This window comes from Sparus aurata, chromosome 21 (genome assembly GCF_900880675.1).
Source record: "Sparus aurata chromosome 21, fSpaAur1.1, whole genome shotgun sequence".
Taxonomy (NCBI): domain Eukaryota; kingdom Metazoa; phylum Chordata; class Actinopteri; order Spariformes; family Sparidae; genus Sparus; species Sparus aurata.
Genome location: NC_044207.1, coordinates 28,740,861 through 28,768,481, shown reverse-complemented (window position 1 = coordinate 28,768,481; position 27,621 = coordinate 28,740,861). Strand labels below are relative to the sequence as shown.

At 43.8% G+C, this 27,621-nt stretch overlaps 2 protein-coding genes across 6 annotated transcripts; both read right to left on the bottom strand.

Moving 5' to 3' along the window:
* Positions 1–1,770: 1,770 nt before the first annotated feature.
* On the bottom strand, positions 1,771–5,035 carry LOC115573224 (gap junction delta-4 protein-like). Its single transcript, XM_030403915.1, has 2 exons — positions 4,314–5,035; positions 1,771–3,146 (listed from the first exon to the last, which is right to left on the bottom strand). Exons 1-2 carry the CDS (start codon positions 4,366–4,368, stop codon positions 2,032–2,034), a joined length of 1,170 nt encoding a protein of 389 aa, XP_030259775.1. The 5' UTR covers positions 4,369–5,035; the 3' UTR covers positions 1,771–2,031.
* Positions 5,036–5,509: 474 nt separating this feature from the next.
* Positions 5,510–26,572, bottom strand: LOC115573225 (cyclin-Y-like). Of its 5 annotated transcripts, none has more exons than XM_030403916.1 (11): positions 26,015–26,572; positions 11,769–11,843; positions 10,684–10,701; positions 10,381–10,415; positions 9,955–10,049; positions 9,814–9,849; positions 9,131–9,188; positions 8,836–8,955; positions 8,154–8,320; positions 7,775–7,937; positions 5,510–7,577 (listed from the first exon to the last, which is right to left on the bottom strand). In XM_030403916.1, the coding sequence occupies exons 1-11, from the start codon at positions 26,166–26,168 to the stop codon at positions 7,461–7,463; spliced, it is 1,038 nt and encodes a 345-aa protein (XP_030259776.1). In that variant the 5' UTR covers positions 26,169–26,572; the 3' UTR covers positions 5,510–7,460. The 5 variants fall into 5 exon arrangements, with proteins under 5 accessions (XP_030259776.1, XP_030259778.1, XP_030259779.1 ...); XM_030403918.1 differs by having other exon boundaries at positions 10,684–10,688; positions 26,015–26,186; XM_030403919.1 differs by lacking the exon at positions 26,015–26,572 and adding an exon at positions 11,986–12,223 and having other exon boundaries at positions 10,684–10,688.
* Between the last annotated feature and the right edge of the window lie 1,049 nt (positions 26,573–27,621).

The window sequence follows — 27,621 nt, the reverse complement described above, 5'->3', positions numbered from 1 at the left end:
TGAGTTCAGCAGTATATGAATCTTGGACTACTTATGGAAACAATGTTACGATTACCGTAAATGTTAGTGCATTTGCGCACAAAAAAAAAAGGTGCTGCTGATATGACCAACCATGGCTGGGTTGACCGCAGTGACAAGTGTTCATGTGTCCTTAATATTGAGGGGAACATAATCACTGCCATATCCAAAATAATAATAATCTTGCACCTAATGGCTTTAATCTCCAACTTATTTAATATGATGTTGGTAAGGAAAAAGTAGCTGAGACTCTCACACTGCAGTAGTTACTATGACTGTGGTCATATGGTCTTTGTCTACTGCAATACTCACCACTGACCACTAGATGGCAGTAAAAACAACACTATCCTCAGGATGTAGGATCATTGCAGGCAGAGATGACCTGTGAGAGTCATGTGGCAACATTTCATAGATGCAAAAGAGTGTTTTAATACATAAAACTCTGGACTAAATCAGTGAGTAATAACCACAATGTAAAAATATGATTTGCGATTTTATACATGTATGTTGGTTGCTGTTTAAGGTTCTGTGTACTTTTACTCTCTGATCTAATTAAGAGACCTCCTAAATGTTTCTGCCCAAGATGCTATTTCAGACAATAAGTTGATTCCAAGACCTCAACCACCAGCCAGGCTTAACTTTCCACATGATGTTATTTTAGATCACACAACCGAGCGGTGCTTTAACACGCTGATAACATGACTACACTGTGTTAGAACGGACGTGGTGGCTGGGATTTGGTCAAGGACACATAGCTAGCAAAACTGTTTCTGTGTGTGTGTGCATGTGTGTGTGTCTGGTTGACAAGTTGTGTGAAGGTCAGCAACAACAGACACACACACTCCGCCACCTTAGGGACTCTGTTTTGTGTTGACTTAGGATTTGACGCATGTGTCGGGGTCATCGGGTTTGCTTGTCCGACCTCCTGACATCCACCGCCGGTGACAGTGCGATCCTTTCTCTGAGCACCCGCCCGACCGCCGGCCAACCCGCTGGTGTTTCTGCACGTCTTAGCTGCTCCAAATACCACAGAGGAAGAAGAATGAGAGGGGTATGAGGCATGTGTTCGGGTCAGGGCTGCGCTGGACGCAATGAGTCTCAAGGGGTTGTGTTGTTGCATTCACTGTCATTGTTTGAACGTGCAAGAGTGTTAGTTTGAAGTCCAGTGATTACAGCTATTTATTCCCCTGCATGTGAGAGATGCCTCTGAACAAATTGCACCTGAAGTTGAGGCCTGTTGGGTCAATATTTTCAAATTAGAATAGGAAAAATGCTTCAAGTCCAGTTGGAACCGGGTCAACTCATTATTATTTTAGACTTGTTTTGACCTCTTGAGCTCTTTGCACCTGAGACATTTTTCGGACATCAGAAAATACTCAGCCGAATTCAGGATTTTAAGGTCAAACGCGACTGTGATCGTAAATCACTTTCCGTATCATGTGGGTCAGATAGAGGGGACTCGGCTTGCATTCTGAGTTAACGTTGAGGGATGGCGGCGAGCAGGTTGAAGGTCTTATGTCAACCGAGCAGGGTCGGCTTGGATCGGGGTCGTGGGGCGGTCGTGTGAGAGGTCAGAGGTCAGGTCAGTGCGTCTGTTGTGGCTGCCAGCACTCGTGTCATGCAGACGACAGCTGAGCGCTGTAACTACTGCTTCATCAAGGTCAGCCTGGGTTTTTTGTGAGCGGCTCATATGGAAACAGCTCAGGGTGTTAAACAAACACACCACAGACTGTAAAAAAGAAAGTCATACGATAAGAATCAGTTGCATTTTAATGAAGGAGATATGTCTGAGGGAGTAACTATGACAAAGAAAAGCATTCAGTCAGCGAGCATCAAGAAAGAAAACAAAAAAAGATTCAGACAAGAAGATACATTAGTGCAGATTCACCATTTAAAGACAAATCTTCTGAATCCATGCTTAATCGTTAGTAACAGCGATGTGTCTGAGCCCTTTTAAAGGAAGCTGCACAGCAGTTTTTGTCCGATGACAGTAAGAAAAGGCCACACTGTCCGCTACACCCACGCCCTCTTGTCTTGGGAATCACTGCTGTCAGACTGATGGCCTGAGTTTGCCCCAGTTGCGACGTGCTGGCCCTGCTTTTTGACCCCCATAGGTGCTGGTACCCTGGGGTTCGGTGGCGGTACCCTGTCAGGACGAGGGGACAGCGGAGGTCTGTGGAGGACAAAGTGGCCCGGTACCGGAGTGCTCATGGGAGTGGGCGACAGAGACATGTCCGTTTTAGCATCTCTGCTTTCGCGCCTCCTCTCGTTCGTGGATTCTCCCGTTTTATTTTCACCGTCCATCTGTGCGCGAGGTCGTTCGCCATGTGGGACGACGGCAGCAGCGCCTTTGAGACCGTTCTTTGAGCTTCCACTCGGGCTGTTGTCTCTGATTAGCAGAACGTCGTTGTCTTCGGTCATCGTCGTCGTCGTGAACATACTGCTCTGTTCTCCTTTACTCATCTCCTCCATAAACATCTCCCTTTTCCTCCTCCATCTCACCATCGCCTTCACGGAGCTCACCAGGTCGACCAAACTCAGCAGAATGGACAGAGACGCCACACCCAGCATGAAGTTGAGCATCAAGGTCTTCTCCGTTGGTCTGGAGACGTAGCAGACGACCCCAGACGTGCAGAGCGCCTCGTGACAGAGGAAGCTCTTAGGCATGGACAGACCAAAGAGCAAAAACTGTCCTGCACCGAAAACCACTTCTAGGAGGATTCTGAGAATTACAACCAGGAAGTAAGCGCAATAAAAGCGCGGTACCTGACACTCATGTAGAGGAGCTTTGTGCAGCGACAGTTCTCTCGAAGAGCTCAAGTTCTCGAGGCCGAAAGGTGAAACGCCTCGGCTCCTGTCGTTATAGAGGCCACCAGAATAGCGACGCGACAAAACTTTATGAGCGACGTAGGTTGCGAACAGCACATGGGGAAGACAGAGGAGAATGAGGTGGAAGAGCCAGAGACGGTAGACGGACACGGGAGCGAAGACGTCAAAGCACACGTTGGAGCAGCCGGGCTGGATGGTGTTGCAGACGAATCGTTCCTGCTCGTCACTGAAGAGCGAGAATCCAGCCAGCAGGAGGACCAGCAGGCGTGTGACCAGCATCAGCATCCACCAGGTTTTACCTGCAAAGGGAAACAGATGATCAAGTTAGAATGACTGGTATGGATGAAAGTTAAAGGATAACTCCACCACTTCTACACATTGAAGTGTGTTTATAGTTCTTAGGGAGACGTGAAAGAGGAGATAAAGACTTTCAAGCCACGACTTAGTTGCATTATGGGTAATGAAGGCACCTGGTCTTGCATTGCATTCCTTTCACACTGTTGAATAAAACTGATACAGCAGAACCAAAAGAAGAGACATCGGCCTTTTTGAATTCAACATCTTCTTCTTCCCTTTTCTCAGCCTGGTACCTACATTACCCACAATGCAACTTAGCAACTGAGTGAAATCACTGGAGGCATTTTATCAGATTATATGCAGCCTCTTCTGGAGCCACAAATGGCTTCATACTACTTTGTTCACAAATACAGCAGAACTCCCTGAGACCTGTAAACACGCTTTAATGTGTAAAATTGGAGGAGTGACCCTTTAAAATGATCCCAGTGAGGTAATTGGTCGGTTGCAGCAGCTCATTGTAGGTTACACTGAAGAATAAAGTAAAAAACGTCAGGACATCAAACAAGAAAATATGTTTATTTACAAAAAACATAAATATAAAATCGATTACAAATATAAAACAGAACGATTCTAATAATCCTGCTTGTGGAAAACCCCAAATATTAAGACGGAGTGAGATAAAAGAGATAAAATTCACTATAAAACCAACAGTTACTTAAAATAACAACTTACATTAAGAACAGAACATATTTAATTGATTATTTGATATTTAAGTTCACAGCAGCACCGTACATTTACTGCTTATTAATGTGAACAGATGTTTAATTGCTATTATCCAGAAAAAGACCATCTGAGACACTGCCACTGCTTTATTCTAATATCAGAAACTACAGGGATTAGTTGATTAATCGATTAGTTTATTGAAATGAAATTACTTTCAAACCATTCTGATGATCAATAAGTGGTTTAGGTTGACAGAATGTGAGGTTTTTTGCCGTTTTCTTTGTCATGTATGATTCTTTGTGTTTAAAGTCGTCAGTTCAGAAAATTGTAATCAGCATTTTTTGACATAAAATAGACAAAACACTAATAATGAAGATAATCAGCAGATTTATCGATAATGATCGTAGTTGGTTGCCTTCATATTAACATCAAAATGACACACTTACCAACAAAGGAGACATTGTGACTGATGGTGATGAAGAGTAGATCTGTCGCTCTCATCTTCCTCTGTGTTCAGCGTTTATCCTGATCCCATAAAGAAAAACGCCTCCAAACTCTCCAGCTTCTTCAAAACCGGCTTCAGAATCAGTTAGCGGTTTCCGAGCTGTCGTCTCCTTCAACGCTGCATAGGGAGTGTAGCTTTAAGTGTCACAGCGTGCCACTAAATACAGTCACCTCCACTGTTTTCTTACCACTTCCCACTCTCATCTGCGGAGGCCAGGACCTGTGCAGAGAGCTATTCTTACCAGGCTGCCATCAAAGCATTGTTGGGATGTCGAGGCGCCGGTCAAACCTTACTGGACGCTGGAGAGCTCATAATAGACAATCATAAACTCAAGAGAGAGAGAGCTCAGTGACATTGAATTCACATTAAGGTGGTAATTACATCACAGAGATTATCAGGAAGACACAAAGTCAGCGGCAGCCGTGGAACCAAACACAGAACTATTAGACAAGAGTATTTTATTTCGTTAAAAACACAAATCAACACATCCATAAATAATTCACAATGAAGTCTTTATACAAAGTTAATCTGCAAAATAATTATATTCTAGTGCTTTTAGTTTTTCAGACAAATGAGGAAGAAGGAAAAAAAACATGAAATCCTGATCAGTTGTATTTTTTGGAGTGTTTTTTTTTTTTTTTTTTTTTTTTTTTTGCCAGAAGCCTACGGAAGAGGATTAGGGCCACATGTTAATTTTTTTTTTTTAGTTCTGACTTTAAAGTCAGAATTCTGAGAAAAAAGTCAGAATTCTGAGAAAAAAGTCAGAATTCTGACTTTTTTCTCAGAATTCTGACTTTAATCTCAGAATTCTGACTTTTTTCTCAGAATTCTGACTTTAATCTCAGAATTCTGACTTTTTTCTCAGAATTCTGAGAATAAAGTCAGAAGTCTGCACATGTAAAAAAAAATTTGAGTTCTGACTTTATTCTCAGAATTCTGACTTTATTCTCAGAATTCTGACTTTAATCTCAGAATTCTGACTTTATTCTCAGAATTCTGACTTTAATCTCAGAATTCTGACTTTAATCTCAGAATTCTGACTTTTTTCTCAGAATTCTGACTTTAATCTCAGAATTCTGACTTTAAAGTCAGAACTAAAAAAAAAAATCACATGTGGCCCTAATCCTCTTCCGTAAAAGAAGCAGATTAGATTTAAATTAAATGTACGATAGAAATACAAAATAATCCGTCCGTCAGCAGTTTTCGACACGTGGCTCAGCAGTCAGGGGTCGTCCGCGTGAAATGTAGATAAAGTGTGCTGAAATGATCACAATTTGACTTTTAAAGGCAATGAAAGTTTACGTTTGTGCCGCACGAACACACCGTTTAGTGTCGCACTTTTATTCGTTCAGTCATCCGGACCGGATCTGAATTTCGAGGGGGGTTACGCTTCAGCTGTTCTCCTCGGACAGATCAGCAGAACACACAGGCGGCGGAGGTCGCAGATCACTGGAAGATCACACTTTCCAACGATAAACCACCTGCTGAAAACAACACACGCGACTCTTGTAGGACTGTTGATCTCATGGGGTCGTTTATTACGCTCACACCAGCTTTCTCAAGGCGCGAGTGTCCCCTGCATTTTCAGCTCCTGGTGTTTTAAACATTCAGGAGAGCCTTTTAAAGCCTTTACTTTAAATCTTACTACATGCATGGATGTGTGTTTTCCTTCAATCCAGGTTAAATCACTCAACACCGAGTCAAACTGATCACAGCTCTGTGAAGAGACGAGACTTCTGAGTTTCCAAACGTAATGTAGATATAGTGTTTTGTTATCTAGCTGTATAATACTGAATAAATACATTTCATTTTTTTAAAAAAAAGCAGAGCTGTGTGTGCTTGTTAGACCAGTATATCCATCTGTCTGCTGTGATTATCCCGTTGGTTTGAGTTTTACAGTAAAAGTATATTTTGATGCTGAGTAACTTCAGAAACCCTCCGTCAAATCGTCGCCACAACTACGTGTTTTGTTTTGGAATTTGGGTGAACTGACCCTTTAAAAATCACCACAGCCTGAAATTAAGAGTTTTGTGCAACGCTTAAATGTACCACTAGATGTCACCAGAGAGGTGTGCCTGCTTCACTTAACCCTTTAATTATTTTTGTCAAAGTCATGTTGAGATGTTTCCAAAATGTGACGAGTGTTCAATCAGAACCTCTTGCCTGCATTTCATCTCAAACAGTCCGAGGAAATGTGGCGCTAATTGCTTGATTATGCTCGTAATTAATTTCCCAAAATAGGAACGCGTCAGTGACTTATCTCTGAGACGGTTCTCTTTATTCTTTCTGGCTACATCTGCAAATGTGTCACTGGTCATAATTTGTGTTTCCAGCCCTCACTATATTCAAACGTGGAGCATCGCATTAGATCCAAAGGTGAACCGGACTACCTGAGTATTGAGAGGTACGCTAGGAATACTGTAAACCTTTAAATATGAAGATTTTCCAAAAGGGGAAAACTTGCTAACACTTGTTTATTATCCAAGACGTGTCAAAGTGAATAAATAACGGGTAGAAACTCCAGTGCTACACTACGGTTGTGTTACTGATTCCGCATCGTACTACGGGGGGGTCGAGGCGGCTGCAACTGTTCACATAGGTGCGCGTAGTCAACTAAAATAAATAACATGCTTCCTTGTAAAGTTGCAGGGTTTGTCTCAAAGGCAGGTTTTCGTCAAATTGGGCCAGACGGAATTCATCTGGACCGAACCAGAACACTGATCAGAGCGCTGATACTTTCAGACGGGCTCACAATGTCCTTGGAAGTTCTCAAGGCCGACTCGTCCAGGATTTTTCTCTACCGATCCGAAGCCAGATCGATCCGAACAGATGATTTAACAACCAGAAACTCATTTCTGAGTGGAGGCACTCTGAAGGCATCGTGTTCAGTTAAGATACAGGAACTGTGTCGCCTCCAGTTAGAGGGTGTAAGGTCCGGAAGGGTGAGTCCAGGGGTTCAATCACTGCTCCACCAAGTTCCCCCCGTCTCGGTATCCAAACTGAAGTGTTTTTTTAACAGGACCGTGTTGTTCTGCTTCACTGTCTGCAGTCTGATGCCAGCGTTCAGTACATAGCAGATTAGTAGAGGTTAGGAGAGGATCGCAGGAACCCATCTGATCCCGCACAGATTGTCCACGCTGGCCGAGCGCTTCCTCGCGGCTCTCCGCGCGTCCTTGTACCTGTCGTCACATAGCCTGGAAATAGCCTGAACAGAGGACATGGAGACGGGTTTTTAAGTATTTTTCTGTGGTGTGGAATAATTGAAATAACTCTTTTTATCTCTGTATAGAACACGCTTGGAATTAAACTTAGTCTGGGGTTGTTAATTTCTTTGCAAATGCAACATATTTGGAATTTATGGCACATGAGAGTTATCATGTTTGTCACGGAGCTGAATCTCACCTCCAGTTTCTGGGCCTTGTCTCTGCTGAGCGGCTCCAGGGGGAAGCTGAGGTTGTTGGACTCCGAAAGCGAGCGCAGGTCGAAGTAATACTTGGCGTAGACGCTGGACGGCACGTTGATGTTGAACTGCAGCAGCTCCAGAAACTGGCGCTCCAACTCGTTCCTGTCGGGAAGACGAATGAGCAGAAGGTTCACTCACCAAATCAAGATTTTCTGCTTTCGATTACATTCATTCCTCTTTCTGACATTTTTTAAGTCCAAGTCCAGTCATCAGTCACATTCATGCAGCTGCGCGCTTGTCTGGGAATACTCCCGCTGGCGACCACTCCAGTGTCAACGCTAGCCGGGCCTTCCTTAACAGAGTACAAAATAAACTCACATGTCCTCCACGGTGATATCCTTGAGGATCTGGCAGTAGTCGACGTTCCAGACGGCCTGGTCGTCCCAGACCTTGGAGGCCAGCAGGATAGCACCCAGGACGATCCTCTTCCAGTTGCCCGGGCAGATGTCGATCTCCGCGTAGGTCAGGAGCCTCTCCAGGTAGACCTGCACAGCGACGTGGACAAAGGAGACGTCTGTGACTACATGACAGTTACATGTATGGAATCTTCACCATCATGACCTAATAAGTCCTCAAATGTCGGATGATCTAATCTAAACTAATTCATTTCCACGCTCTGCTCAGTGATGTCAGGAGGTTTACATTCATTCGTTCCCACGTATGACATCCTACATTTGTAACTGGTGACTGAGATCCGCCTCCGCACACAGACGACGTGGGATTTGGGATGCACTGCTCTCATCACCGATTTACACACATCCCTGGCTTGTCTCAACGCATCAGGGTGCAATTTCCCCCGCGGGCCTCAACACAAACTGTGCGTGTGTGTGAGGGGAACAGTTTAAGGCCTGTCACACCTCCACGGGAAAGGTTTCTGAAGACACGCAGCAACGCTTTTACTCTTTTGCCTGTGTGTTTTTGTTTCCCACGAGAGGAAGCTGCATTTTGTTACGAGCGTTTTACAGTAACAGGAGGATGGAGGGGGGTCGAAAAATCTCACCAGTGTGACGATGGCGCACTCGGAGGTGAGCTGAGCGGCGCTGAACAAGGTCCTGACAAAGCGGTAGATCTGCTTCTGCTCTGGGTCGCTGTGGTTGTAGTCCAGCGGCACCTCTGATTTCTTGAAGGAGGGAAGACAAGAGATGAGGGGGGGAAATAGGAAGGGTCAAGGAAAGGATATAAGTGAGGAGACTGACATTACAAAAATCCATCCGGCCCAATATTAACAACGTCAGACGGAGGCAGATTTAACAGCCTGTGCACGATGTGAAAACGTTAAACCGACGGAGTCTTACTGAGAGAGGGTGAAGCTTCTCATCGAATATATCGAGCAGCATTCCTCCATCTGCGTCCCTGCCAGGAGAAATAAACAGTTACATGCTTGATTAAAATCTTAATTAAAAAAAAAGACTTAATTTACTGCTTCTAGATGCTAAATTGGGTCACTGTAGTAGAAACAGTGTAAGGATATAAATGTAAATTAATGAATGTGAAAAATAGTCTTATAGGCTGAAATGTGCATTATCAACTACAGATACATCATTACAGCTTTTATTGCTGTTGTTGAATATAAAACATTACATTTATTACGTTTTTTGTTAATAGTATTCAAATCGATTGTTTCCTTATAATAAAAAATGTATTATACATACTTTGTTTATGTAAAAGCCCACTACTTTTAATGATAACACGTTCCAATCTTGTTTAGCTTTTTAGAATTGCAACTAAAAGATTAATTTTTTACCACAATCATGAAGACACAGCTACGTAATACAAAAGAGGAAAACCTGATATTGTTGAGAAGCTTTTGAGCTACTTTTTGGGGTGATATTCAAACAAAAATACAACTAAAACTATAAATATATACTGTGAAAATGCCAGAATATACATCCATCCTGTATTCTATCATTCTGTGCAAACAATCCAAATTGCAGATTACAGTTTTGGATCAATAGTAAATCCTGTTTTTTAAACCCACCTGTTTTTTATATGGTAGTAAATCGCCAGTGCTACACTGTCAAAGAGAAGAAAAAATAAAACGTGTTAATATGTTTAAATAACAGAACTGTGGATGATTAAATTGAATGTGACGGAGAGTTTTCCATCGTGTTTTTTTTACCATTTGATTGTGTATTTGAGGTTGGGCTGGCTCACTGTGTTGTCGTCCAGGAAGATTGTGGAGCAGGAGCTGTATTTCCTCCTCAACGATCCATGCTACACACACAGACACACACACACACACACACACACACACGGTGACTGTTATTAGAGTGAGCATGTTTTTTATCTGACCCACATAAAGCATGCCAGGCTGGCGTGCACAGAGCGGATGAGAATCAGGCGACCTGAGAATGTTTTTTACATTTTCATTTTTCAGCTTCCTTTTGTAAAAACAGCACGCGAGCCCATTCAGAAAGTCACACAAAGACCCGCCGACTGTGACTGAAAGCGACAAATAACTGGTTCATCTGAGCTCTAATTGGGCTATCTGAATAAGAAGTAACACTAAATTTGCAGAGAGTGATAGAAATAACTGCACACTTACATTATTGATGAAGAGGCTTTTCCGTTTATCTCTCACTGCAGGAGGACAGGAGAAAGGAGGACAGGTCGGTCAGTACATTTCATTTCTTCTGCACTTACAGCAGCGAAAGGAATAAAATAACAGCAGCTGTCATCCAGAAAAAGCACAAGAAGCAAAGCACAGCGAGGAGCAAACACACTTTAATGTGTTCATTTCAGCAGAGGGCAGAAGCTGGTCACACTTTAATAACGAGTTAGAAAAGCAGGACGATGCAGAGCTGTTACACCACCAGAGGGAGTCAACGTCACACTCAGGACTACTCACCGGTCCTGCAGGGCGCCTCTGAAAATGAGAGGAACCAATAACAAACCTTATTCCAGCTGAAGTACAGACACTGATTGTGATAAAGTGATGACGGGAGTTTGTGGAGGGGAGGGTCATACGTGCAAAATCCAAAATCGAGAGAGCAAAAACTACAGCGAGTATTCTCATCAACTAACATGGTAGAGTAAAGAAGTGGTTCATATCCTGGACGTCAGGGAGGGAGACGATACCAAGAGATGAAAGAAGAAGACAAAAACACCTCTGCTGCACATCAATTTCATTTATCTGACTTTTCTTATATGTTTGTTTTTTCCCAAAGACACCTTTTGACTCATTCAGACTTTAAAACTAACCGAACATTAAACAGTTTGAGAAGGGGGGGGGTCGGTTTTAGGTCCAACTGCTCACAGCTCAGAATAATATGGAGCCTCTGACGCACAGGGTGCAAGAAGTTACAAGCATTTTTCTTTATATTATCAACAAAAAGACAAAAACCAAAGCGAAATAAAACAACCTAAAATGTAATTTCCTGAAATCTTGCACCATTTTTCCAAGAAATGCAGCTGAAAGTGCTTTGAATTAAGTGTTTGGAGCCACAACGGAGCTCAGGTGAAAAGATTTAATATCATATGCGATGTGGTAAATCACCTAATATCAGCATGCTGCTGTGAGATCAAGTTGAACAGGAAATAGCATTTATTTATCATCTACTTTAAACATCACAAAGGCTGCATTGTCTTCCTGTTTGTTCCCCCCAGCCTGGATGAAAACATGGTCTCATGCTGTGTTGTTTATGGCTCTGAGAAACACGTTAATATCTCCTCCGTCACAGTGTGACTGAACCCCCCACAGGACGCTGGAGCCATCAGTCAGATGCCTTCTGGGCAACGGCATAAATTTGCAGACATCAGCTCGCCACAAAGAAAAACCTCCCTGAGTCGGGATCTCCTGTGTATTTCGGAGAATCTTTCTTCCCAGAGCCTCGATATGAAGCGTTTTATTCCTCAGACGGACTCACTTGGTGTCACTGATTTCAATTCTTAAACTCATAAGTCAGTCAAACCGTAAGAAACACGGCTACTCACCATCGTTCTGGGATTTGCTGAGGAATATGGTGCTGGCCCGCGGGTGGTCCGATGGGTTGTGCGCCATATTGAGCTCTGTCAACACACACAAAAGCGTACAGTATGTGCACAATGATCGGAAACACATGTCTGCAGTCCACTTTAAATGTTCCTCCAATGAAAGCACAGCGACAGCAAATGTTTTAAGTGTTAGAGGACAGAAATGTGCAGTTTGTACCGGCTCATCGCCGCAACAAATGGCCACGTTTCGTCTGCAGAGCGCTGATCGTGCAGCCTCGATCAGTCAGTCAGTCGGTCGGTTCATCACTTTAAAACCCCCAAAACATGTGTTACTTTCACTGATTCACGACCAAACACTTGCTCATGATAATCCCATCAGCCTCGGCCTCGGGTTTGATGCTAACACAAGGCTAGCAAATGTTACGATGACGACACGCCTTCTAAAAATCAGCGCGTTAACATGATCACCGCGTGTTTTGCATTTTCACCACAGTTTTAATGTTTGTATTTGTAGAATATGTCACAAACATGAAGAGAAGGGCGACTTTCTTTCTTTCACTTTTCCCTCCCTCCCTCCCTCTCTTTTCCCTCATCGTGCTTTCCCGCGCATTCAAAGGAGAATGCAGGAAAATCACGCCGTCGTATTTATTGATGGTAATCGAAGGCAAACAGAAAGAGCGGGCAGGAGTCGCGCTGCAGCTGTCGCCGGGCCCGACGACGACGTGAACGCAAACATGTGAGTGAACGGCAGCACGCAGGCATCCAGTGTGTCCTATTGCTCTCTGCGTGTTCCCCTCTGCAGGACCACATGTTTATTTATTGTTCCTCTGCACTCACAAACACATCCAGGCATGATTCGTGCTCCCATCGAAAGAAAAAAGCTAATCTGGACTTCATCGTGGCCTGAGGGCCGTGAGTGTGTGTGTGTGTGTGTGTGTGTGTGCATCTCATAAACCGGGGGAAGCACTCCAAAAATGTGCCCTCATCATACATGCCAAATGCTTTGTTGCCTCGGGTCCTTGTGGATAGCAGTTAGCTACGTTGATAAGACGGATAACAGTGGATAAATATTAACTGAAAAAGGACGACGGTCTCTCAGGACTGAAATGTGACGTAGTCCGACTGTAATTACACAAAAGAAAATGTTTCCACTGAGATCTTTATGAAAAAGCAGCGTGATTATAACTGACACGAGAGCATCATCAGTAATTTGCCCTCGTAGTCTGAAAGATGAAACCCAGTAGCAGTAGATACTGTCAAAGTTTCAAGTCGCTTTCGGTGAAATCAGCATTTAAAAATGCCCGGCATGCAGTCGGCACTGCCAGAAAGTTCCGACTCCTACGATATGACTGCAACAGACCCAGATTACGATCCCGGGCGATTTGATTACAGCGAAGACGCTCAGAGAGCAGCGGAGCCGATCATCTGTCTCCCGCGACGGCAGCTGCCGTGCCGACCAACTGACTGAGGGAGGGAGTTAGAATAAAAATGTCACTGCTGTTATCTAACAGAAGCGTCTTGACAATCCTACCCAGAGTCGCTTGCCGTCTTTTCAAACAGGCCTCTCTTTTTAAGCAGCAGACCACCCTGCAGGCTCCGCTCGGCTGAATACTGAACGGCTCTGCCTGGCAACAGCACGGGCAACGCTCGCTCACTTTCACCACGACATCTCCAAACCTGCTGCTCCGTCTCAAATTTATGGTCTTTTTAAACTTCCTGTGTGGCGCAAAGCACTTGAGCCCGACAGCAGAAACACGTTTTATATGATGTAAATATTAATCTAACAGCGCTGACGTGGCTCAGAGGACAGAGCGATGAATGAATAACGACACTGAGGGCTGTGGGAACGATGGAAGTGACGGGTGTGACTGTGTGCACATGTAATCATGTGATGTGTGTGCACTCGTGTCGCTATTAGGACGCGGTTCTGTGAGACTTTTACTCGACAAACCTGCTGGTCATGATCTGACTGGTGCTGATTGTTGGCGAAGGGATAGAAAAGAGCTGAGTAACCGCTGGACACATCTGTGCAATCACTGAAAACAGAAGTAAAAAGAGAAATGTACGAACTCTTTGTGTGCTTGTAAACTCATTTGAACCCTAAGACTTAGTCGTCCCCCCCCCAGCAGATAACCCTCCAGAACCGGAACACATTGCCTGTTTTTACTGTTTTCAGAAACCCGTCTGATTGGTTCTGGCCCCAGCAGGCTGAACGGACTGAGCTTGGATTAGACTTGTGTCGGTTGATCACCTTACGCAACAGTAATCAGGAGTATCGCCGCGTCCGGCCCATTTCGACACTTGCACATATTAGATCTTAATGAGCGGGTGTCAGATCAGTGACCCTGCAGGAATGAGAGCTTAAACATAAAGGATTTGAAACGGAGCAAGAAAACACGAGGGTGTCATATTCTAAATTGCATGCTAGTATTAGGAGAGCTGCTCATGGACGTCCTGGACAAAAAACGCACGTCAATGCAGCTGAAATTAGCACTCGAGTGGATTTGTTTTGCATCACCGTGCTCACAAATTCTACAATTTGTCTTTGCAGAATGCAGCTTTAGGCGTTTCTGCGTCTGCGCAGATGATGTTTAAGATAATACTGAGCCACTGCTTCAGTTTTAAATGACGATACATGGACAAGAGAAGAGAGAGATCCCATTTACTGGAGACCTTCAACAGGTGAAACAGAGGTGTACACAATCCTTTTACCTGACGAGGGTAAAAAGGACCAACACATTGTATCTCCAATTACATTTTTTTGCAAGTAAAATGATCTCTCTCTTCTTTTTTTCCATGCATATTTTTCCCCTTCACATCTGTCTACACGAGCATTGTATTCATGTAGTTATGTGATAAAGCAGAAAGAGTTTGCGTCCGAGTTTTCAATCATCCCATCGAGAGTTATGTTTGTTGATCGTGCCGACAAATATTTGAACACTGGGTTTAAAATGATCCTTGCATTTATACTCAAAACTGAAGCAGCAGCATGATCTGCAGATGTGTAGATTAATATCCATGATCCAATAATTGTATTTACATTTGATATTCGGCCGGTTGTGGACTGTTACCCTTCTTTAATCCAGTGTTTTAAGGCACGTTTCTTACATACAGCGATCATTGTGGATTTGCGTTAATCCAAAATATTGAGGCAACAAGTCAGTTGAGAGAATGAAGGCATCAAGCTGTTTTTTGAATATATAAAACACGTGTGTCATGTGGCCTGACATCACGTTAGCCTTGTTAAATTCACGCTGTTGAGCGTCTCTGCCGTTGACACAATGCAGCGTCTCTTCTCGTCTTTACGCGCTGATGTATGCGCCTCGTGGACAATGACATTCTTCAGGAAAACAACAGTCAGATGTCGCTGCACAAACACTCACTTCCCGTCAGCGTGGAGTCATTTCTGTCAGGTGCCGCTGACGTGTCAAATCCGTGACGCAGGTGTCAAACAGAGTCTCAGGCTGCCAGTCAGCTGCTCACTCCAGTCCACGACGAGCCACGGCAAAGACATCAACAAATGTTTCCACTATTCAAAAAACAGCTCGAGCCCTTTTTTTTCCCTCATCAGACTTGTTGACCAAATTTTTTGGGATTAATGCAAATCCACAATGATTGCTGTATACAAGACATGTGCCTTGCAAGACTGCGGTATTAAAGAAGGGTCACACTGATGTCAGGCCAAATATCCAATGTAAATCCATCCATTAAAGTTAATGGGATTGTAAAAAGGAAACCAATAAACCATGAAACCCAAACAAAGTACAGCAGTGACGTCTTTTCTACATTTTGTTGTCCAAAGTCTACTTTTGTTATCCGCTTTATTCATTGTTCATTTCAAATCCCCTCTTTATTGCGTTTCCAAATGTTGTTTTCTGCATTTTATTACCACCTTCGCTTATTACAACATGTGTAAAACTATATTACAATACTTGCGTCTTACATGAAGCACGACCTGCTCTTGTGTTCGTAAGGTGTTGGACAAAACAAACGTGTTGCCACACGTCCGCCGTGATTGCCCGATAAAAGCATTTCTGTATAAATCTGATAGGACCCGACCCACTCGGCCCACCTGCTGGAAATCCCAGAGCGCACAGCAGCCGGTGTCGAGTGTTGACATGTGATATTCGGCACCGCAAGTAAACTTTAACGAAGAGTCGCGGTCAGCATCTGCACAGTGAAACGGGAGAAGCCCGGCTAACCTGTCAGCTGGCAAGCCAACCTGTCTGCTAATACTGCTCTTACATAATGAATAAACAACAGGCGCACCCTGCTCCTAATGAACCCATCCACAGTTGGCCTATTGTCTTCCTAATATTGAACTTATTTGGTTCTTGTTAATAAATGTCCCTGAATCATTTTCAGTTTGTCACAGTAATACTTGTAGATGAACTGAAAGACGATCGACAGGATCCCGATCGTTTCCCCTCGCTGTACATCGGTTTCTTTGTTTTGCTGCACGGCTCACAGAGCCGCTGATGGACGAGCGTTGTCTGCTGGTTTGGATTCTGTGTCGGCTTCTTTAAAGCATCTTGCTGCGTCAGTGTCTCCCTAAATGTGGAAGCATCAGCAACACAGTCACCGCTATCTGTTACCACTGTCTGTTTCGTCTTCAGGATCAGTCCTTTCCTTTTCCCCCCCCCAATTCTTTTACATTTGGTCTGATGATCAAATGGCTTTCAGGGCTTTGTTATACGTTCAGATTCAGATATTGAAATGTACACTGTAAAGAGCAAGTGCAATGTTTTATTCAGATGTTCAAAGGGTCACATATAACGGAAGACACGGGCCCAAAGACTTGATTTCTCAAGTCATCTTTCAACTGACTCGTCTTCTTTAAGCTCATTAGGGCCGCACTGCTCCACACACAGTCTATGTTTGATCTGTAAAACATATACTGTAGATATGGTTTAGTCTCGCAGCTCTCAGATATATCTGATATTTTCTGAGCTCAAACAAGCCGAGGTTTGCTGCAGACACCAACAATGGCAGGAGAGGCTAACGGCTAGCTGCAGCTACTGAAGAAAACGTACCTACTAGCTTCTAAAAGCCAGATATCTTTGTTAGGAAACCAAATGGGAGCTAAAAGGAGAGTAAAAATTGGACTGAGTGGATGCTTATTTTGTGATTTTGGGCTAAAATATTAGCTATGACATAGAGAGTCAGCTGGTTAGCCTTCAAGCTAGCCTAAACATCTGAGTAAGATTACTACTACAGCCACAAATAGATAAAAAATTGTTGCTGCAATTTATTTTTTAGAAAAATGTACTTATGGGTCTTTTCTTCATCGTATCCTCGGCTTCACCTTCTGGGATTATTTCCATCTGGAGAGCAGCTCTGTCTCTGAAAACTGTTTTGAGTTTCATCCACGATGTGCTCCGACATGAATGTGATCCCAGTGTTGTTGTTGGAGTCTGTGGTGGCATGAAACCGCACTCGCTCCCATGAAGTCAATGAACACGTTCACTGTTCAGTCATGCTTATTAATCTTTGCCGTGTAGCAGAACTAGGCCGAGGTCTGGTCGGATGGCATCGGTTGTTGCAGCTGAACTATAAACGATTCCAACGATTTACTCATTGATTATTGTAATATGGATACATTTGGGTCAGTGAGAGATGAATAATGTCCCTTTTTAAAAAAAAAATCTGGTTGATTGTTTTTAAACCTCCTGCTCTCATGCTGCACACTTGTTCCATCTGCATTGTCATGTCAGCCATCGAACAGCAGGAGGATGTTATCCTAACCTCCCTCATACTGTTTCAACACACACACACACAGACCATAAGTCCTGAGTGCTAACAGAGCGAGCTTAAACAAATACAACTGAGCCGCACATACATACGAGCACGGCACCCGGCGAGAGGGAGAGTTCCCTGGGAAAGCAGATCTCACGCACACACACACACACACACACACAATTATTAACTGCTGATTGGCTGCTAAGCGACTGGTCGAGGCAGTACCGTGCTCACTGACAGCCTAACACGTACGTTACTTCATGTCAAAGACGTCCACGTACTGCGTTGCAGAGACATCTATTCAAGTTAGCATGCTAACCAGCTAGCCTCCAGCTGGTGTGTACGGCAGAGGCAGCTCATACGACCGCTAGCTGCGCGGTTATCTGAGCTAACGTTAGCTACAGGTGATAATTACTCTGGTGAGATAAGATAATCCTTTATTGATCCCCAGTAATTCAAGTGTTGCAGCAACGATATGCTGCCCCCTGTTTGTCTGGAGCGTAGCCGTAACTTACATATTGCACCTTTAAACTTTCCTACATGACTACATGCTACGTGTTCACCCAGCTTGTAACCCTGGTCGGGAAGACCACGTCTGGTCAGATGCCGCAAAGTGTTATTTGTAATGAGGCCTGACACTGTCCTGTAAGATGTCGTCCTTCTTCATGTAAATCAGATTGTCTTTCAAGTGTTTTCTGCCTCGACGGCTCAAAGCCGACATGCTTCTCTGATGTGATAATCAGTGGGATGAGGTGGTCTCCGTGTGGACCAGGGACTAATTTACCCTCCCATTACTAGTCAATAAATCAAACGGGGACCCTCCCCTGTGAATATCCCGACCCTGAAAGGAATAATTTCATCATCGACAAAGGGAGAGGAAGAAATAGGAGGTCTGTATTTTCTGCTTCCTTGCCATCGATTTGGGGTTTGTTTTTTTCACAATATTTTCCGACTGTAACCTTTAATAGAGCTGTTTCCACGTCGCCCATCATGGTGAGCTGAGCCAGTCATCTGCCCCTGGTGAAACACACGGCTGCTGCTGTAAAAATAGTACTGCGGCCTGATGTGGCTTATACAGTGGAAAGAATCAGCTGGGTTGTGCTGCATCAGCAAAACTGCGTTATATACTTTAACCCCCCCCCAGGACCAAACTTTAAGATTGCTGTCATGGCTGCGAAACCACACGGCTGGAAAACAGCGCTGTGATTAGATTTTCATTTGACGGCAGTTGTGTCAGGGGAAAATGTGTTTGTTTTTCAAAACTAGAGAAGCAATTCTTCATTTGTTTCCATATGGAAAGAGCTTAATGACATACCTAGCTTGCTAAAAGCGTGAAAATACGGTAAATTTCTCACTTTTTTCATCTGTTTGCTGACATGTGACACACCTCCTGCTGTGATCTCGATGAAAAGGAGCCTGACGCAGGACCAAACATGTTGTTTGTTGCACCGGTTCTGACCAAGATGACGAGCTGCTTGGTAATTTTACATTTCTGCAAACCCACAAATGCTTCCCGTACTCGCATTTCTACAATACGTGTCAAATCATGTTCAAGTTACACGTACATGAGCTGACTTTCACCTCAGGAGGCAGAGACCACACGGCTTGAGACGTCGGGTTCTTTTCAAGCCACGTTCGTTGAATCAAAAAGAGCCAGCTTAACATTTCAAGCCGTGTCTGTGCCGACAAAACCTGGTGTTTTAAACCAAAACATGATATTTTCCAAACCAGGCCATGAGCCCAGCACTGTCACAACATAAAATAAAAAAAATCGGACCTAAAGAAATGTAAAGCTGCAACATATGCATGGTTTTCAGGAGCTTTGTCTTCTCTCCTCTGACTCGTTGACTCTGTGTTGCATCTGTTGGGTCATTTCCTATCTGCCACAGCTCAGCTCATCACCTCTTATCATTTCAACCCTGTGTTTCCTGACCTGCCCACCTGTAGTCCTGTGCCTCCTAACCCATCACCTGATTAGTCACATGTCTACACACCTGCTCCCCATCAGAGGCTGGTGCGTGTATATATATTCTCCCCCAACCTCAATGCTGACCGTAGTTGCTGTTTAGTTTTTTTCTTGAATACTGCCCGCCTGCCTCGTCACCCAGTTTGTTTGCCAATTCTGCCTAAAAGCCTATTGTTGACTCTTAACCAGAAATAGACTAAATAAAGGCTGTTATATCCTCGACTGCCTGGCCTGTCTAGTGTGCTCGTGAGGCCTGAACACACTTCCTTTCCTGGGAGTCTTGACTACAAGGCTTTTCACAGCAATCAGTAAAAATGACCTAACTACATTTACAGCAACAAAGTAAGATCCCAGACATTACAAGTCACAGACGACATGCTTAAGAAGAAGGGTTGAAAGGTAAAAAGCAAGATAAGATGCAGTTATCTGAGATTTCTAAGTGACGGACCGCCGAGGACAAAGTGTATGAACACAGTGGTCGGTAACTACGAGTTCCCACGGTTTGTCGCACCGCTCTACAGAGATTAAAGATAAGAAGAAATGTTAAAAGAAGGACTGCAGTAACGACCACAACACAAAGTTCACCACACCAACACCGCACCACCGAAAAAGAGCATCAGCTGATGTGCGATGCCTCACGGAAACAACAGTCATCTTAAGAGCGAGACACAGCAGGCTTTGTCAAAAGAAAAAGGCAGATCATATGACGTCTTTGTCTCTCTGTCTCTCTCACACCATCCATCTTCCACCTCCAGGGTGGGAAGTCAGCTGCGTTGGTGTCTCTCTATATATACAGCATCTCTTCTCTGCCGCTGCAACACTCTGCAACATGTCAGCTTGTCATATGGCATGTCAAAGTTCCCGGAACAGCTTTATCTCTGTGTCCACCCATAAAGCATTGTGACTGACTTCCTGAATTCCTATAAATGTCCTCCAATCCAACAGAGACTTTTTTTTTTTATCTCATATTAACACAGTGCCCCAATAAAGAGAAATGTTATCACATGAAACAGGACGCTTATCTCTGCAAGGTGCTCACGAAGGCTCTTAACCCCCAGCAGCTCCACAGGATGATGCTGACAAAATCTAAAATCTAAAAAAATCAAATATGAGAGCCCTGCTCAGCAGAAAAAAAAACCGCTCATTCTCCCAATTTAAGCTCTTTTCTGAAACTCTATCCAGCAGTTGAGCCCTGGACAGGCTTCAAGGCCCCGGGTCAGTGAAATGATGGTGTTATGTAGTGAAGCGATTATCTAGTTCTTTAAAAACCGAGGGTGCTGCGACGTCATTTCAGTGAACAGAGTCTAAAATCCCCCCAGAGTGACATAATATCCCAGACTGAGAGATACACCGCTGTCTGCTCTCAAGGCATGATGGGAAAACGTTAATCAAGGTGCAGCTTTGCAGATACTGACACTGGTTTCCTTGCACAAATATCTCACTCTAATATAATACAGCACACATTATCGAGTGCTGTATGTGGCGCCAAACTGCACCTTTCTGATGACATCTGCAGGCGCACCATGTCTCGTTGGATCCTGTGATCCTGTTTCATGTGTGACAGCTTGTCCAGAACAAGAAATAATAAATTATCTACTAAAGCAGCTTGTAAGATCAAAAACGAGGCGGAACTTCACACATTCAGATTTGGTTTTCACGTCCTTGTAGACAAACTGTGACTCGTGTTCGTATTACAGCTGCATTTTGAAGTAAACTATGACAACAACTGACAATTATTTCAGTTTCATTCTCTCAACATTACTTACAAGAGCTTTCAATTTGGTGTCAACATCAGGCATCAGGCTAGATTCTATAGTTGCGCGACGCTTTACTGTTGATCTAATCATCTTTTTCCACCTGGGACGTCTTCTAATCAATGATTCAATCAATAAAAAAATGAATGAACAACAGTTTTCAGAACTCATCAAGCAAACATGCCCAATATTTGTTTTTTCATGTCAATGTGAAATAAATATCTTTTCATTTTGGACTTTATGGCTAAGAAAAAAAAGGGAGTTCCACTTTTTTTTTACATTAAGTGATATTTTCAAAACTCAACAATTTGTACATCAATTGGAAAAACTAGAATTAGCGCCTAGTGGTTGCTGTCAAGTTGCTGTTCCTGAACTTTGTCGCCAAATAATGCTAACATTTTAACATAAAAGCATGATGTCACGGTGCATTAAGCCTCTGACACTTTGGATGTTAAATGGCATAACTTCCTCATTTTATCCTGTGAGACCTTTGTGTAAGATTTTATCGTAATTCTTGAGGCTTAGCCAAAAATGTGTTTTTTGTGAGGTCACACTTGACCTCTGACCTCAGGACACCAAATACTATTATCAGTTCATCCTTGAATCATACTGGACAAAAGTTTGTACAAAAGTTGAAGAAATTCCCTCAATGCGTTCTTGAGATGCGGCTTTCACGAGAATGAGGCGCCATGAGAACACAGTGGCCTTCACCTTTGACCCTTTGCCACCAAATTCTAATCAGTTCATCTTTGAGTCCAACTGAACATTTGTACCAAATCTGAAGAAATTCCATGACCTACTTTTTAAGATATCACGTTCACAAGAGTGGGACGTACGTGCAGGCGCTGCCCTGGAGGCGTTCACTCTGCTCCTGCCGCGGCGCCAGTCGACCTCTCTTTGTACGTCTCACATTCAAACTGTAACTGCATGAAAGTTGACTAATAAGTCATGAACTTTTCTGTTGCGCAGTAGCTAGCTCATTCAGTTATGAACAGATGATGTCTTTGAAAGCACCGTCACACTCTAAATCGAAGCGTTAATTCTTGGCGATGGTCGGTCCCTGGTGGCTTCTCCTATCTGCTCTGACACAGGCTCACAGCTGCCTCTCTGGGCTTTTCTGCTTTTGGGAGGGGGGGTTTTCTGATGCTGCATGATCATAATGAAGCCCGCTAATCTCCATCATACTGTCTGTGAACTCATAATAGAGCCAACACATTAGACACGCTCCGCTTTCAATCAGTGCGCCCGCTGAGACAGACGGCGCCTCGGCACAAGTCGTCTTTATCCCTGTCAAGAAGCGCCGGTGGACTGTCAGTCATCTGTCTTTTGAACCTTCCTTCGCGTCACTATTCCCCCTCCGTTAGAGGAGCATCTGGCTCCACGCTCAGAGGTAATGATCCAACACGTCTATTAAAAAAAAAAAAAGACGACGAAGGAAACATTTCTTCTTTGTTATTCTATGTCGTGAACGATATCACACCAGCCTCTCCAGGTACGCTGCAGCCGCAACAACAACATAAACACTCCCTTTAACACAAAGCACTCCAGTTAATAGCAGTCACAAATGGCATACATTATGTAAGTGGCATACACTCCTCAGGTTTACAAGGGGAAGTTACATCACTGCTCAGTAGAAAGCAGGTCTACCACCATGCTGACAGTGCTGGTAAAGGGATCCACTCAGCTGAGGCAGTGACAGCAAAACGCACCGACGACCACGAGTCCTAACAGTCTGTATTTTTCTGCACTGAAGGTCCAACGTCTACTTCCCATTGAGCCTTCTGTTTTGGGATGATTTCCTGTGACTTGGCACGAATTCTGCAGTGTTTCCCACACATATATTCCACTTGGGCTCTCATCCCGGGCGTATTAACGGCCGCTTAAGTATATCTGGCGACCCATTTAAGCATTTTATCCTTGATTGTTTTTATCCGTCTGAGGGAACCACACCACCCGCGATCGATTGACTGTCTGATAAGCGACGAGCGGTCCGCTAAGCGTTTTTAAATCAATTCTGATGTGTTATGCAGGTGGCCAACAGCTTTCAGTAATAACTTGTGTGCAGGTTTCTGTGTGTAGCGTTAGCATGAGCTGTAAAGTGACCGATGAGACCGAAGCAGAGCAGCAGCAGAGTATTACTGAAGCTACAATGCTACATCTCCTCAAGACCCAAGCCACGCTGCTTCCCACCTGCGGAGTACAGTGAAGGGGGTTAGCCGCGGAGTTAGCAGCTATTTTGACAGGGTTTCACTTCAGGCAAACAGGATGAAGCTACGACAGTTAGCATTTCACCCCAACTTCAATTGTGGACTTCAGAACAGGAACAAACACTTTCGCCTTTTACATGTGACCAGACAACAAGCCGATGTTTGACCTCATTCCAGTCACCAGGATGTAAAGTTAGCAGTGAAACGTTTCTGCAAACCACAGACAGAACCTAGTTTGACATTTGTACCAAATGTTACAACAAAGAAACAAGTTCTTCAAGTGAAGACGCCAGAAACATTTAGCGACACCTGGAGATATTACCAGCTATTTTACAGTAGGTTGGACCGTCTCCATTCTTAACCATGGCAACCAAAACAGGTAAGTCAAAGCCAAAGCATGATTTTTCCCAAACCCCTAACCAAGTGGTTTTTGTGTCTACACCTAAACAGAGCATAAGCACACTGTTGTGACAAGACAGAAATAAAAAATTCTGCCCAAACACGACAACCAAGTCAGTTTCAGGCCCGACGAACCCTTGAAAGAGTTATTGGCGACACTAAATATACCTGGTTTGAACGGTCACTTTCAGTTTTTAATCACCGCCGTCACGCAACTACAGCAGAATAAATAGATCAGAAGATGTCTTTCCAGTTTTTTTCACCCAAGAAGGATATTTATAATTATATCAGCGCAGCTTTATTTAGAAACCAGCCTCTCTTAAGGCTGACACTGAGATCAGCCGGCCTTTAAAAAAATTAGATCCCCGTACTCCATCGCTGGTGTGATAACTCCTTAACGCCGGAAGCAACCATCCATCAGAGGCTCTGATAGATGTTGCCGAGTGTTACCAGCGGCCTACACTCTCAAGACAAGCTCTAAAAAATGAAATGCGCGTACAGTATATATTGATTCTTTCACAGCCCCATTAATTATTGACCTGATGTGAAGGCCGACGTTCTGATGGTGTATTATGCTAAAAAAAAATAATAATTTGCAACCCTGCTGGCCTGTGAGAGAGTCTGACGGGTCTCCTTCTACAGTTTCTGAGAAAATCCATTTATACGTAATGGTCGGCTTGCTGGCTGGATATAGGCAACCCATTTAGTAGACACTTTCCAGTGTGAATGGGTCAATTGTGATGCATATTAGCATGTGTCAGTGGAGGGGGCTGCGTTCCATAGTTGCAGTTTCTTTCATGCACAGGCTGAAAACAAAGAGCAGCACAAAAGGAGTCTGCCCTCATGAACAGGATGTTGTCCGCGGCTCCATATCGCTCTCTGCAAGGACACATGGGAGCGAAAAAAAAACCAAAAAGAAACGCACACATGACTCCTGCATGTGCTCCGGCTGTACTGATGGCTGACATAATGTATTTCTGCCACTCGTTCGATATCACAGGGAGAGAGAGAGAGAGACGAGTGTGAACAGAGGCAGCAGACGCTTCTTACAGGAAATGAGAGAGTCGGGGAGGTCAGGAGTCATCATCCAAGACTCAGCCATTCAGTGATAAGTCTCTTATTTTGAAGGCTATTAGAAGTATATTTTCTTCCCTTGGTGCAGCTAACAGTGTCACCGGTCTATAACATGCTGGGTATATTTCAGAGGGCTGAACAATGCTGTGTTCAAGTTTAAGAGCCCGACCGATATATCGATTAGTCGATATTATCAGCCAGTGTTGACCTCTATATCTATCTATCTATCTCGCCCGGTCACCAGGATAAAAATCTAGCAGTTAATGTTTCGGCAAACCACAGAAACATCACATACGTCTAAGCCTATGAATCTCATTGACATTTGTGCAAAACGAGTCATATCACAACAACGTTACATGTTTATTAACTCGTGCATTTCCAGTCTGTGTCTTAGCATCCATAAGTGTGAATTCACTGGATATTTCTGATTTAGGGGACCAACGCCAGCCACGTTTGTGACGGTCAGCGGTCAAAATCAGGAATTTTAAGTCAAACCATGATGTTGTTCTAACCCTAACCCGTGCTTATTGTGCCTAAACCACAGCTTACCACAGCAAAAGGCATTGTGGGCGAGAGAAAAATAGAAACTGAAACTTTCCAGAAACATACTTTACCGACATTTATTCCAGTGATTGGGTGTGGTACCATGTTGTCCAAAAGATACTTGACGTTTACTGGACATTTGAGTTTGCAGTTAAGTTGTGACACATTTAATAAGCACGTTAGAGGTGTTAACGTACATATGCCGTGTCAGATTGTACAGTTTTTACTGTTTTAAGGCACTTTTATGAAGGACTTCTGATTATTTGTCATGTTTTGGTGAGTTTCCTCTACATTGTTCTATTTTAGTCCAATATAAGTTACAATATTTGGTATTTAGGAACCATTCAGCACCACTAGCATCCCTTGTGCAGTGTTTCCTTTAGTTTATGATGATATTAATATATATACTCGCAGTAGCCTCTCTGTGGCTCAGTGAAGCACTACTTCTATCTGTGTTATTCCCTCTAACAACACTCCAAAACCACTTCCATCACGTTGCTTTCATCTTATCATCGCTCCTGTCACATGCCCTGCTGAAAGCCCGAACCCTCATCATGTTTTTACCGTCGACGTTCTCCCTGTCGCTGATGTGCTGCAGGTTGCATCCCGTCTCCTCCCTGCTCAGATCCGACTCCTGGTGGTACGACTCCAGCCTGGAGTGAGCATTTCTGCGGAGCTTGGGGCTGCCGGACACGCAGCAAGAGGTCGTGCTCCCCATCTTTACCCCTCCAGCGAGGTAGGAGGTGGGTGTTAATGATCCTTATTCCTCCGAAACGATGGGTCACCAACCCCACCGAGGCGAGCCGGTCACCGCGGATCACCAGAGCGCATAGAGCGCATCCGTACAGCAGCGCCGCTGGATGCTCGTCGGTCGTCGAGGCTGTCACAGGAGGATGAATATGTCACTTCCACCGGTAGAAGCTGATGTGTGGAGCGGGCCGATCTGGCACCGCCGCTACCCGAGGCATGGTAACGCGGGACGCATTCCCGCTCCGGGCTCCGGGGCAGAGATGTGCGGCTGCGGGGCGCACGGTGCGTGAGGAGCGGGTGTTGTGGCTGCTGGATGTCAGGACGATAGAGCCGATAGGGAGGGCTGCAAATCCCGAGAAAAGGTTCCGGTTCAAGTGGGTGGGTACAAAAAAAAAGGCAGAGCCGGTAGAGGAGGTGTTCGAGCTGGTTTTATGAATCAGTCTGCTGCTGATGAGGATGATTAATCTTTATTCTTTATTATAGGGTATTTATTGTGTCATTAGAGGGTTTGACAGCATATATTCTGTCGTGTCACATGAGTGGATTTATTCCATCCAGCATTTGAGCCACATTTAAATACAATTTGTAGGTTTTTTTGTCTTTTAAAAAAACTTCTGAGCTCAGGGTCTATTTTATATTCAGGATCAGGTTATAAAGAAGGAGTTTTATTGAGTTATTTGGGGAATTTTGGCAAAAAAGATGTGATTAAAGTTGTTTTTTGTGCCTCGAGAGATGCTGAAGGGGTGAAATAATCAACAAATCCTCAAGATGTCAAAAGGCCACAACTCAAGTGTTTTCACTTATGACTTTTTGAACATTTGTAGGTTTCACATAATTGTTAATTTGATAATGTGGCCTGTCACCCACCTCACTCAGACAGCTGTATTATGGTGAACCAAAGCTGCAAAACACCGAAAACATTTTTTAGGCAGCAGTAAGAAGAGGTGACACTTCTGGGGAAGCATCCGCACATCATAAACTGTGTTTGAGTTAAATGCCCACAGATTTAAATCCCCTCAGGCATTTCTGCTGTGAAACACACTGTGAATAATAAAAATGTTAAAATTCTGACATCTGCTGGCCAACACTGAGACTTTATGGATTTTTTTATTATATGTCTGGATGCCACAAATCAGAAAAAATTAAGTTATATAATAAAGAATGAAGACTTTTAAACTGATTCTGCAAATCTTATATTTAAAGAGACATGTCCTGAATACATGAAAACCCCCCAAAATAAGATTATTTGTTTGTTTTTACCAGCGTGTACACAAAGATAAGAATCTGCAGCACAATTTGTTCACCTGCAGGATCACACAGTGTGTTCACATCATCCATGGCAACGATGCAGTATCATGTTTGAGGTTAACACGAGTAAACACGGTGAGGACGTCACCGTGGTGTGATAATCCGCAGCTGCA